This window comes from Diplotaxodon limnothrissa, linkage group LG17 (genome assembly GCF_057381915.1).
Source record: "Diplotaxodon limnothrissa isolate DT_005_m linkage group LG17, D_limnothrissa_male_GT1.1, whole genome shotgun sequence".
NCBI classification, from domain to species: domain Eukaryota; kingdom Metazoa; phylum Chordata; class Actinopteri; order Cichliformes; family Cichlidae; genus Diplotaxodon; species Diplotaxodon limnothrissa.
Window position 1 is genome coordinate 17,356,058 of NC_140612.1, and position 13,818 is coordinate 17,369,875.

The 13,818-nt window shown below is 42.9% G+C and overlaps 1 protein-coding gene across 1 annotated transcript; it reads right to left on the reverse strand.

The window, feature by feature from the left end:
- Window positions 1-459: 459 nt before the first annotated feature.
- svopl (SVOP-like) lies at window positions 460-5,948 on the reverse strand. Its single transcript, XM_085375508.1, has 15 exons — window positions 5,840-5,948; window positions 5,179-5,270; window positions 4,981-5,079; window positions 4,618-4,689; window positions 4,408-4,532; window positions 4,241-4,304; window positions 3,096-3,221; window positions 2,511-2,639; window positions 2,082-2,155; window positions 1,380-1,576; window positions 1,113-1,224; window positions 922-1,003; window positions 753-842; window positions 561-674; window positions 460-471 (listed from the first exon to the last, which is right to left on the reverse strand). The coding sequence occupies exons 1-15, from the start codon at window positions 5,946-5,948 to the stop codon at window positions 460-462; spliced, it is 1,497 nt and encodes a 498-aa protein (XP_085231634.1).
- Between the last annotated feature and the right edge of the window lie 7,870 nt (window positions 5,949-13,818).

Below are 13,818 nucleotides of genomic sequence, written 5' to 3' on the forward strand. Positions count from 1 at the left end.
ACATCCACAGGTAGACTATCTCACACAAACACTTTGTTCAATAGTTGGAGTTTATTAATGAGCATACAGAATTACTGTTAGAGCCTACTGTACCTGTACCTGTACCTTCTGGATATGTTTATAAAATATACGGTAATTATTATTCTTTACATACAAAGAGCCAGAAATAATGTTACATTGTTATACTGTTGAATCTTTTAAGCATAAAGTAACAGCTGATTCATGTGAAGTGCAGGAGGAGGTGAAAGATAATCCTACAAAAACCAGAGAAACAGGGCTCATAACTGGCCTGACAACCTGAACAATGTAAGGTTTCCTTCACTGATGCTAACAAACATTCATTCCCTTTGAGCTGTTAATGAAGGCACAGCAACACCTGAGGTCAGTATCATATTTAAAGTCTTTACACATGTAACCAAAATGAAATAACAAAGAGCAGCAGTTTGTTCAGAGACACCATCAGGAGTTTTGCTGAAAAAATCCAAACAAACAAACATGTCAGACCACGGCATTTAGACATAAGAAAAAAGAACAAAGCTCATACAAAATCACATTCTCACCAGCAGAGCTCGTCCTTTGGTTTCTATTGGCATCAGGAAGTTTCCTAGAGCGCAGAGCACACAGGCCACAGCGAACGGACAGAGAGCCAGAATCACCGACTGAGACATCAGCACCTGAAGTACACACAAAGCAATGATAGACTGGACCAAAAACCTGAAAACTCTGATCATTAAGCAGGACAGCCAACGCACCTGAGCAATGAACGGAGCGATCATTCCTCCGATGCGACTGAACGACGTACAGAAACCCATCCCCAGAGAGCGCGCCACCGTGGGGTACACCTGAGAAACCAAAACTCCTGTCACCTCAGACCCGGTCCTTAAAAAATGCACCGTTGAAGCCAGCAGACTGTGAACGTACCTCTGCTGTGTAGATGTAAACCACATTAAAGTTCATGGAGACCAGAGACCGCAGCAGAAACAGCAGCACCGTGAAGCCAAACCTGCACGACCAAAACAGACCAGATGACATCACAAACCTTGACTTGCTCTAATGAGATGATGTCATACACTTGGACCCGGTCAGGGGGGTCCAATCTGTGGGGCTCTTACATAGTGGAGCAAATGTTGAGTATCATAAAGAAAAAGGCTGCTAACAGCTGCAGCACGGTCAGAGTCATCTTGCGTCCAAACACGTTGAGCAGAGCGATGTTTGCTGGGACCACTGGGAGGATAGAAGAGAGGAGTCAGAGTAGACCTGATCCGGAAACAGCACAGCAGCAAACCTTCGCAGTACGTTTTAGGAATTATTCTGCAAGTGTGGCTGAAAAACTGATGAACTGAAAATTCTCTCAACGCATTTCGCTGACGATGACTCACATGCAACCTCTCCGAGGCAGCTGATAAGCAGAGTCTGGTAGTCACTGTAACCAAAGGGGATGCAGTAACACAGTCCGTCCTCATGGCGATGTTTGACCTGATGCTCTTTGTCAGCATCGATCACACACAACAGGTTCTTCTCCAACAGTTCCGAACTGCTCAGCACTGAGCCGTAGTATATAAACGATGCCACAAACCTGACAGTGAAACAAATGAAAGTTGGTCCTTAACAGGTCCAAGAAGGATTATACATACTGGGTATAACAACCACATTCAATGACTTCTACAAACCTCGGATGTGTCTATGGTTGGGAAAAAAACTGCTGGGAGCATTTTAAGTTGTCTACGAAATGTTTCCAGAAATGCTTGAAACACTTCATAGACAACTTTTGTCTGTATAAACTTAGTACTTTAAATCTCCCTATTTGGCATCCAATCAGAAGACATAATACAGTATTCTCCTCTATGCCTATGATACCTTACTATGTTTTAATATAAAGCACGCATACTTTCTGATTTGGTTTCCTTAAAGAAGGAAAGTTCATGACTATTCCTGTCTATAATTGTAACCTGTGCAAACCTCCAGTTTGCTTTCACTGGATCTTTTGCTTTTATCTGATAATTTGCTCCTTTGATGCCCTTTTACTGTGACGGCTATGTAGCCTGCTTTTATTAAAACACTAAAAAATAAAATACCATTACCATGAGTACCAGAGCAGTACAGATGTCCTCCTGAATAATGGGCTGAGCAGAATTCTCCAGCTGCCTCTTTCGCTCTGAAACACACAGGAACATTCACACCGAATATCCTATGACTGAATCCAGTGATACCCTCAGATTCAACTCAATTCAACAGTTTTATTTATACGGCGCCAAATCACAATGGCAATCACATCAAGTTGCTTTATATTATGAGCCACCATCAGGACATCCCTGTGAATTACACATACTGCCCTGTGTAGTGTTTTTCCAGTAGACTGTTATCACAAACTTTAAGATAAAACAATTTTGAAATATTTTTAATCATTTTGACAGCAAAACATTTTCAGGAGCTGAAAGATTCCTTCAGCAAACGACTTTCAGGAAGATCGGTACACTTATTTCAAGTCTTACTCACTGCACTTAACGCACCGTGACGGGCTCCACGAGTCGTCCTGGCGGAAGAGAAGCTCGGTTCATTTTAGCAATCCAGTGCAGCGTTTTCATGGCAGCCTCAGTCTTTCCTGCTGATACGTTGTAACGAGCCGACTCAGGAATAAACTGATTTGAATCAATACATACAGAAACAGCAGTCAGTCTGGGTTCACGAGCCTGAATACATCCAGCAATCAGAAACTCACATTAGCCTTGATGAGATTATTGTGGCAACTTAGTCTTCCCCAGCTTATGCTTTAAGTGGCACTTCATGTGATTTCTACTAGTTTAGTGCCTCCGCTTCTCTTTTTTGTTCACCCCTCTCCTTTTGGCACTTTTAGTTTAACAACCAACAACCTAAAACCTGACAAACTACTTCAGAACCTCCAAATCATCCCTCACTTCTTTTAGTAACTGTGAATTATTACAGTAAGACTTAAACATCTTTGAAAACCTCTTTAGGAATCTTTCATTCTTCGTTTAATTTGCCACACTGAATGTTCATATGTGCATTCATTTCTAATCTAATGATCACAGCACTGCTGCACAGGTTAGGGTGGACAGGTGAGGGGCATATCTCACCTTAAAGAGGAAGATGAGGATGATACTCGGCGTGACAGAGATCCGTATCATCCACCTCCAGCCCAAAGTTGGAACCACCAGCATACCCAGAATGATGATAAGCATGGAGCCCAGCATCCAGAATATCTGACACACAAACAGGGAGCATGCTGGGAGATCTGAACTGATGACATCACACCATACAGGTAACTAAGCTGAGTTTGAGGATGCCTTTGAAAACCCCATGGGAGAAAAACAAACAAACAACGTGACGTGAGCTGAAGCTGTTACCCATGGAGCTGTGCTCTCTCCATGACGCGTATTAAGCATTAAAATAAGGCTGGCAACAGACCATTATCTGTGATTTATGATACATGTACGTGTTTTAGAGACGGACTCTGAGCTTTGCTGCTGTCGCCTTGTGATGTTTTGTATTTGCTGGACATCTAAAACTTTATCTTTCTCACATCTCTTTAAAAACAGAATATTATCTCCACAAGACTGTGATTAATAACTGCGTGTATACACTGACACGTGTTTCTTTGATTGTATTGCCTTAAAAAGATAATAGACCTACTCATCTTTTATGTTTTTATCTTTTATGCTGAGCATGTTGAGTTTTCCATGTAATAAAATCTGCGTCAAGCTGCTATTGCCCATGATTATTATGAAGGTCAAATAAAACACTGGATTTAACCCTGTGAGGTCCTCAGTAATGGGCACTAGAACCCTCTCAACTTCTGTGCTATCACAATATCTGATTTCCAAAACATGACCTTAGAAATGAGGATTAGAGCAGAGTAAGGAAGGAACTGCGAGCGAAATAACAGCTGGTGACAGGAAGTGGGTGATCCCTCAGTAAAACTTTTATCAACTTCCAGGTAAGCAATAAAGGCAACGACCAACGGAGTCACAAATACTGTTGACTGATATACAGCGGTGGGTTACCCAGGCAACCTCAGCCTGTAATGTTTGATAGCGACCAACTGTCAGTGATAAAGTGATGCTGATGATCGCTTCCTGTGTGGACACTCATTAGGACCTCTGTGATGTTTCGCTCTGTGAGGTCTCCCAGATGGAGCAGTACTTTGTGGTCAACATGATTCTGACTTCCTCGTCTTTATTTTTGTGGAAACCAGTGAAACTCAAAGAAAGGATGAACTCACGGTGGCCAGAGGCAGCAGGGTGGCTCGATGCTTTGCCGGGATGAACTCGGTCTTCAGCACAAACCTGAACAGAGACACTATCAATTAGAGCAGCCACTGAAGCTTACCACCATCCAGCCAATCAGACTGCAGGATGTTCAGCGTAATGTTTGTGTGTGTGAGCTGACCCCTGCGACACTCCTGCTACGCCGCAGCCCACCATGGCACGCAGGAAGATGAACCAACCGTACGACGGTGCGAATGACGTGAGCAGCGAGAAGTACGCACTCCACACGAAGCCACCGAACACGACCTGGATCACACACACACACACACCAGCAGTCAACCAATCAGTGCACAGACTCCAGCTGAGACCTTGCGTGTCGGTTGTTTCTGACCTTCCAGCGTCCGTATCGGTCGGCGATGTATCCTCCCAACACTCCACAAACCATGAAGCCCAGAAAAACCATCTGAGGACACAGAGAGAAGTGTTGCAGCACTTTCATATAGCCATCACGTTAATGAGCTCACACGCCTCTGATGTAATGAAACAAGAAGCTGCTCTGCTGACTGTGAACGTGATCGATCAGTGAGACCTGTTCAGAGCTGCTGACCATATAAAGTCAAGCCATGCTAAAGAAAGCCCCACTGAGGTCAGGGTTACCCTCTGAGAGTTCAGAGGTTTCAGCCTAACTGGTTGACGCAAATTAATTGATTAATCAATAAATTATCAGCAGATCAGTCTGTGTGCTGTGACTCACAGTGGAGACGAGTGCCACCTGCCAGTCATCCAGACGCCACTCACATCGAATCTCCGGAGAAACCACAGCTAACAACATGATCTCCATCGCCTCCACGATCTGCGCACAAACACGAGCACAACAGTGAGCACAACAGTGAGCACCCTGATTACTTTAAATACTCTGAGTATTTTGCTGCTGAGCATAAACATTACTCACGTTGGAGCTGCCCATGATGACAAACAGCAGAATGTGAAAACGCCCGAAGCCGATTTTCTCCACGGCATCCTCCACTGTAAACGTTTTATCTGCTGCAAGAATCAATCAATCAATACATCAACTAACATCACCACCTTCCTCTTGCTCAGAATGGCTGTGACAGACACCTTTAATTTCATAATGAGGGAAATGAGGTGGTGAGAACTAGTTCTTCTGTGGTGGACTGATATGATCCTAAAACAGTTGAGCTTTAACCTCCTTGCAGAGGACTTGAGTCCCAGCATGCTCCTGATCAGGACCGCCTGATCCTGGTTCTGTTGGAGGTTTCTTCCTGTTCAAAGGAAATTCTTTGAACAGGAATTCGAGTCTTTACCTTTCAGAATAAAGCATCGCACTTCTGCTGTTAAGTGCTTTAGGAATAAAACTGGACTGAAATAAAGTACAAAGAAGGTCTCTGTAGTGAAACTGACCGTTAAAACCTGCCCATGGCAGAAACCTACTGTGCTTCTCCTGATGTTTTTGCAGTTTTTGCAGATAGGTTCATTCACAATAACATCACAACCTTTTTAGGAAACGTTTCAAAGGGCCTCACAGGACCCTCCAATGTTTCCAAGGGCATCACATCATCTCCAGATGTTTGATTATCGATTATCAGACTCACCATTGTTGCTATTGTTGCTGTCCTGCTTGTCGTCGGCAGGTTTCTCCTGCAGTTCCACCTCCTGCAGATGGATGGAGCTCACCAGCTGAGTCTTCATAGAGTCACTCATCCTGAAATGAGAAGTCTTCCTTTCAGCCGTCTGAGGTTCAACCGTCTGCAGATACATGAGCCAGAACATTTGTGAGCAGAGTTTCAGCTTCATGCAGCGCCGCTGATTTTAATCCGGTTATTAGTAAACTGAGTCTTCATTTCATCGTTTATATTAAAATCATATCTGTGGCAATGTTGCAGGCTTCTTCAAACATTCACTCACGCTTAATTCAGTTCAGTTTATTCAATTCAGTTTTATTTATACAGTGCAAAATCAAATACAGTGAAAGACAGGACAAAAAACATGCTGTGGAAGAGAGTCAGAGAGCTCTATTAACACATAGTGAGCGAGAAAGGTGACTGAAGAAGAAAAACTCAATGCATCATGGGAATCCACCAGCAGCCTACACCTATTGCAGTATAACTAAGGGAGGATTCAGGGTCACCTGATCCATCCCTAACTATATGCTTTAGCAGAAAGGAAAGTTTGAAGCCTAATCTTAAAAGTAGAGATAGTGTCTGTCTCCTGAATCCAAACAGGAAGGTGGTTCCACAGAAGAGGGGCCTGAAAACTGAAGGCTCTGCCTCATTCTAGTTTTAAATACTCTAGGAACAACAAGTAAGCTTAATCCACAACTGTTTGGTTTTACCTTTCAGCGGGTCTACAGTCTACAGAGTAGAAAAACCGATGTTCATCCAATGACTTCAGGGTGGCGTTACAAACACCGCTGAGTCCTTCAAAAGTAAAAGTCCCAAAGTACTACTGATCACCTTCTCCATCAAACTGATCTATTGACTGATTAATCGCCTCCAGAAAAAGATGAGATTGAGCAGACTGATCAGTGACCTGCTGCCAATCAGAGTTTCAAACGAGCAGTTGATTTATGGATTTGAAACCAGTTATTAGTAAACAAAAAGAACATATTATTGTCAGGCTTACTTTATTACATTCTCTGAAGCTTTTTTTAAAATCATTTTGCTCTCACAAACACAGATTGTGCTTTATTCACAAGGGAGGTGTGTTAGTTTCTCTGTGAAGCTGAGGTGGAGGAAACTGAAGTAGGTGTTGTAACGAAGTGATTTCCAATGTTTCAATGTTTGTTTGTTTTTTTATGTGTAATGTCTTTACTTATATTGGTAAACAGACTGTAGAGAACATGATTTAGAGATGAATTATATATTAAGTTATGTTGTAAGTATGAACCTGTGTTGTTGTACCTGCTTTATAACCAATCCAGTCCTTTTTGGCCACTTAAAATATCTTTATTGAACTACTTTGTTATATCTGCTGCCATCTTAACCAAGTGTCTCTTGAAAAAACACACTTTTAATGTCAAAGAGACTTATTAGCTGGATAAAACAAGAGTGTTGTTGGTGGCTCAAGACAACCTGAGATCATTTGAGGGACATATTTGACATATGTTTCATATATCATAGGCCAAAAATCATTTACACCAATACAAGCAGTCTTTTTTTGGCAAATAACATTGCTGCAGATTTCAGGCAGACAATGAGTTTTTTGAACTACACGTAAGAAATCCTCAAACCTTAAAGAAACAAGCATACAAACTCTGGATGAGGAGATATTTTAACAGATGTGTTAATCCTTCTTTAATGAACTGGACGGAATCGTTTTGAGCCCAGTCAAAGGTAAATGGTCCGGGAAGAACCGGCGCGATTAAAACTGAGTGCGGGATTTATTATGACTACAGCCACTTCAGCTTCACCTCTCACACAGGAACCAACAGCGGAATCGAACCCTTAACGTTCTCTCTCAAATAAAACCAGTACTCACACAGATGTTGAGTTTCAACTCTGAGGCCGCCGGTGAGGTCTATTTTCATCCTGTAGCAGGTCACAGCCCGACAGGTAGGTCAACACCGTAGCTGTTCACCTGTCCAGGTGATTCAGGAAGTGCTATCGTCACCAGAGAGCCAGCCCGGGGGGAGGGGTAGGGAGCTTTGTGTGCAGGGAGTGGTTCAGTTCCGCCCATCAGCAGCTGAGTGAAGAAAAACAAAACAAGAGCCTCTCCACAACATTTAACGTCACAATGAGAGACAGGAAGTCAGCAAATGAAACAATATGGTCAAAAACAAGATCAATAATTTAATCTCTGAGCAGTTCGACCTAATAGATCTCAACCCATCACACATACCTCTGGAATATTTTCACTTTATGAAAGTTAGAGCACAAATATTTAAACTTTAGTCCTGAAGCTCCCCCTGCTGGCACTGACAGTAATTACAGACAGATCCCTGCAGTTCCTCTGAGGTCCAGCAGTGGCAGCAGTGAGTCAGTGCCCGTAAACTCCCATGTTAAAACTTTGCAGCAGAAATAAACATGCTTAAAACCTGATACACAATCTCATCATGTCTTTATAGATAATTTCCTCCTTTTTAACAACTCCAAGGGGGAGGATGGTTCCTAAACTCGCCTGTATAAATCAGGGGGCGTGGCCTCTTTGACTGGCAAGTGGATGATCACACAGGCTGGTGTAGTTGTTAGCTGTCTGCTAACTGGACCGCTGGACTGTGTTTGTGCTGTTGGAGCCTTTTGGAGCATTTTTAATGGCGTCATGTGACTACTGTGAGGTTACTGTATTAACAGACCATCCAGGAAGGATGTGTGTGTGTGAGTGAGAGAAAGAGACGCTCCCGTACAGTCTGTGGATGCAGGCGATAGCTATCCCTGCTGACACCAGATTTAAAATGTAAATAATGTTAATGAGGATTTGTGTGCTTATGACTTTATTCTTAACAAATTGTTCCTAAACTTCAGATCTTTCTAGAAATGAGCTGTTTGTTTAGATTACAGTATTGCTATTAAACTTGGTGACTCTGTCCCATGAGTCAGTGTCATTGTGCCAGAAATGGGCCTCCATATGCAGAGCTGTGTGGTCTTGGAATGAGGCGTTGGCCGATTGGAGGGATCAGACAGATTAGATGCTGTGCAGCGCATCAGAGGAAAACTGAATCATCGAAGAATGAAGAAAAAGCCGTCAGCCTCTCTGAATCTGAACATGTCTCTTTAATGTTTTGAACACAGTCTGTCAGACTTGAAACACCACAGGGTGCAGCTCACACAGAGGCAGGGTAGAACAGATCCTATCAATGTGACCCGCACAGGTTAGCGGCACACTCATCTGGCCACTGTGGAACAGGTGAGGCTGCTGGCAGTGTTCCCAGCTCACTGACTCGACATTAAAAGAACTCCCCCAGGCTCTGTTTCCATGAAGCAGCATCACCAAGTTACCTGAACCACACCTGGGGCCTGCTCTCACCTGGTGTAAGTGTGTAAATCGGCGAGGCGGTGCGTGGAAACGGAGCCTGAAGAGGAACAACAGGAATGTGGTTCGACTCGGAGCAGCCGTACAGAAGTTCATTCATGACAAAACTACTGACAGAGGGGAAATCTGAAACCCTGGCGAAAGCAAAGCTCTCTGCAGGTCAATGGTCAACACCTGAAAACAGTTTCAATTGCTGGTGCAGATACAGCTACTGATTTTGGCAGGGGAAAGCTTGTCCAAGCTCTTATTTTAGCGGGCAGTTTGAGATAACAGGAAAAGCTGGAATAGTAGCTAAAACATAGAATCGGTTTAAAATTTTGAAACAAATAATTATCAGATCCTTTAAACTCTGTTCAAAAACAACAGAACAAAGTTGAAACTGATAAGTTTTAAAAATGTGCCAATGCAGCAGCAGGTTTGTTTTAAAAGCTTCTGAAGGAGATCCACCGACAGCTGCAGTCTGCGCAAGATCTGTTTGTCAAATGATCTGTCTCAAAGATCTGTTTTCAAAGTTCTCCCCACTAAAGCTAATGATCAGCTGACCACATGCTTCCTGTGCCGTGACTCCATCGCCTCCACCTGCAGCTGCTGATCTGCTCTGCAGCAGTTTTTGCAGTTTTGTGGTGGCCCACCAGAGGGCTCCACTCACACCAAGGTCGGGAGGAGAGGTTCTGCTGGTTTTTGGCACAATGTGTTCAGTTGTTGTGTGGAGATGAATAAAGTCGGAATGGAAAGTTACAGCTCCTGTCTCGTCTGTACAATACCTCCACAGTTTCATATTTTTTGTCCACGACAGCAACTGGGCCGGCTCGGCCTGCAGGGAGGGGAGCAACCGTGATCCCCGCAAACTTCAGCAGGTCTCAGAGTGCTGATCAGTAGTTTTGTCATGAAAAATCATCCTCTGAGCGTCTGCTCATCTGCTGGACTCTTACTGAGGATCACAGGTCTAGAAAACAGAGTCTCTGGAAAACAGAAACATTCAGGAGAAGTTTATGAAGAGTTTGCTGAGAAGACTTTTCTTTGCTATTCGGACACCTGCAGGATTATTTTCCATTTTTGGGGTGATCTGATCGTTTCAGACACCTTGAGTCATTGAATTAGCACCATTTGATCCTGTAGGCATTGCTGAGTCCTACAGCGTGACTGACAGGTGCTAGGTCCAATCAGATCGTCTGTAGCAGGTAAAGAGTTCTGCGGTTGGTTTCTGGTTCATGACGAATGTGTTGTGTCTTTGAGTCTGTTCAGCAGAACAATCACAGATAAAATCTTTTCCGTATATAATAGGTTTCTATTCAACATCATATCCACTCCATCCATAAGCATCTTCATTCAGACTCAAAAATCTCCTAAAAAACAAAAACATGATGGTTCTCATGGTGTGTTTTTTCCGGCTGTGCTTGGATGAACGGTGCTTTCATGGCACTGTGACATGAATCACTCTTTGCTCACTCTTAACTGGATGTGGAACGATTCTTCACTTTTTTTACATCTTTTGGCAGCATGCTAAACATTAACTGCAACACCACAAATAGCTAAAGCCTCAAACTTAGTTGAACATGCTGAAGAAGAGCAGAGAGCAGATGCAAACAAACCTTCACCATGAGTGACCGACCACCAACACACCACAGAGAGGACAGCCAATCAGCAAAGAGAGGAACCAGCCGCTCAGCTATGCAACCAGGACATGAAACTAAAGGTTGAAACAATAGATGCAGAGACAATATCAGAAGGTCCACATGGAGAGACATTTCTCTGGATCTACAATCATGTCTGCAAAGCGGTCTTCTACAAGCTTCCAGAACGTTCTGCAGACTTCACTCACTGGACAAGGTCAATAATAAAAATAAAAATATTCAATAGTATAAAAGGTCAGTAATGACAAACCTTATTTTTCTCCCCTGATGAAACAGTGCGAACCTTTTAGGGGAGTGTGAGGATTCAGCCACAGGCTGAAACAACGAAAAGTTATTTATGCTCTATTAGCCCAATAGAGCTGCAGGTTAAACATTAACACCTTTACCTGCAATGTCCTGGCATGAAGTCTGTAGTTCATGTGAGAACAATGAAGCTAACATAATGGGAAATTTCCTGGGCAGATCCCTCACCTGAACCACACAGTGTACTCAGAGTATCACTGAAGAGTACAGCTGAAATGAGCACTTCCTGACGTGTTCTACATGTGAGACAAAAGATCAGCCTGGAGTCCTGGACATATAAACCTTATCACTATTTGCTTTTCCCTTCATCAGGATCATCAGGCAGTTCTGACGAGACATCTCTCAGTGAGTTTATGAAGCAGCTCTCGTCTGAGGAAGAACCACCTTGCGGCGGTGATGAACGACTAGTTCCCCTCTCTCACAAACACTTTTTACCCACTTGTCTACAGCGCTCTGCTCACAGACTGATGGATGCAACAAATCAGCGACAAAAAGCTCGATACCAAAGCAATGCATTAGCTGAATTTTTTTTCATTGCCACCGATACATGAACACGCGAGCGAGTGAGCGAGCGGCTACGCTAAGCAACGTTTCCACAGAGAAACAAATGTTAGCTCAAAATCTACAGCGAGCTTAAACACAAGAGGATTACAACCATAGAACAGTAGTTTGGTCTTTTTTTTGATCAAAATAAAGCATTTAAAGTATACTTTCATATATAAGCAATAAAAAATATGTAACATCTCAATACTCCAGTAATAACTCTTACATTAATATTGTGCTCATTGGGATTCTATCTCTTTACATATATTTATTCATTCTTATAGATAGCTATAAATATTATTTTTCTTGTTTTGCATCCCCGTGCAGCAGGAACTGTGCGGCACCTCCAGCTGTCGACAGTGCAAAGACCTCATTGATATGGTTTATGAACAGACACCTGACCACCGTGGCTGATGGGAGTGTGGAAGGCAATTAGTGGTTAATGACAAGATGGTATGAGGCTGACAGTTAGCACCACAGAAGGTCCAGAGAATCAATCCACTTCAGAACTTTAGGAGGAATTGGTCCAGAGGGAAATATCCACTCAAAAGGTCAAGAATAACCATCTACCCCAATAGGATGAACCACCAGAAGGCCATTAAGGACAGCACTTCGCAGAGGTTCCATCGGATAGATTCCCTGGAGATCCATTCACTCTAGAACTCCAGGAACGATCACGAAGTTCTGAAAGACTAGAAGAAGGAAGTTCTTCTCCAAAGGTTGGTTGCACTAACTTAAGAAGGTATTTATAACCTGATGTTCTAAGTCAGTATTGGTAGTTGCACCATTCAGCCTTAAGTCTTCTTGCAAATCTTGGCATGTTCTTCAAACCAGAAAATGAAATTGTTGAGAACTATACACTCTTTTAGCGGACTGATTTGAAACAAGATAAGCTACCTGACCTAGTACATTCATCAACACTGAGAAAACTCGAGCTCCCGGAGAAAACTTCACCAGCACAACAAAAACATACAACCACTGCATAGCTGGTCTGACCCAAGCTCAAAACCAGGACCCTCTGAGGCACGGAGCCACTGTGCATTTGTTTCTATGAGCAATAAATTAATTTTACAACAAGCAAGCTATGCAGACTGTTACAGATACAACAACGAGGAGTTGACTCTCTTGATCTGTTTGAACTGACTGGAGAGCCTTAAAGTTTGAGTTGGTTCATGACCGAGCATTTAGTGGTGCTGCACTTTATCACACTTGTGCTTCATGAGCATCAACAATTACATGACCATATCCTTGTTTTACCCAGGAGGTCTTCTGCCTATGCCCGGTCAATAAAATGACTTATTTAGGTCCTAATGCCATGCTTCTCATGTTCTATCACGCTAGACTGCTTGGCGATCAGTGTGTCCTTGAGATAACTAATGATGTTTCAATTTTCTTATTTGTAGTAATTTTTTTTTTAAATTTACTTTCATCTAAATTAAAAAAGCTGTTTTTAGCTGCTCTCTTACCACAGGGGGTCACAACAGCTGTACAAGTTTGATGTGGTAGAGGTTTACAATGAAGGCCCTTCCTCAAGCAACTAGAATTAAACCAGTGACCTTTTATTTCCCAAGTAAATGTGTTAACCACTAAAACACCAAAAGTAAACAGTTAGCAAGAATGCTTGCTGTTACGCAACACCCATCTTCATGTGCATGTTCGAGTGAACGAGTTTGCTACCACCGGGCATAGTTAAGGCTGGCTGGTGCAGTCAACATAAAGTTCACTCTAGACTGGTCTCAAATACTGATCTTGCAGTTAGAACTGGGTTTAATAAAAGCAGCTGCTCCAACTGTCCCCCAATATTAGGCTGGACCAAACCCCTCAAAACCCTCATGAACTCGAGGAGGCCAGAATGAACTCTCCAATGACTAAACTCCAGAAGACCAAGAGGCCAATCGGGTTGAAGACCATCAAGGACCATCTACTCCACAAGTTCAGGAATGAATTGCTGCTCCAGATGTCTAAAAAGTAACGACTGAATCAAGAGGTTCAGGAAGGATGATCATTAATGATGCTCTTTAGGAAGCACTTCAGTGGAAAATACAAGTCAAACTCATGTCTAATGAAACAGAGCTGAGAGTGACGGACAGACAGACAGTTCAGGACCCTGTAAAGTACCGGAG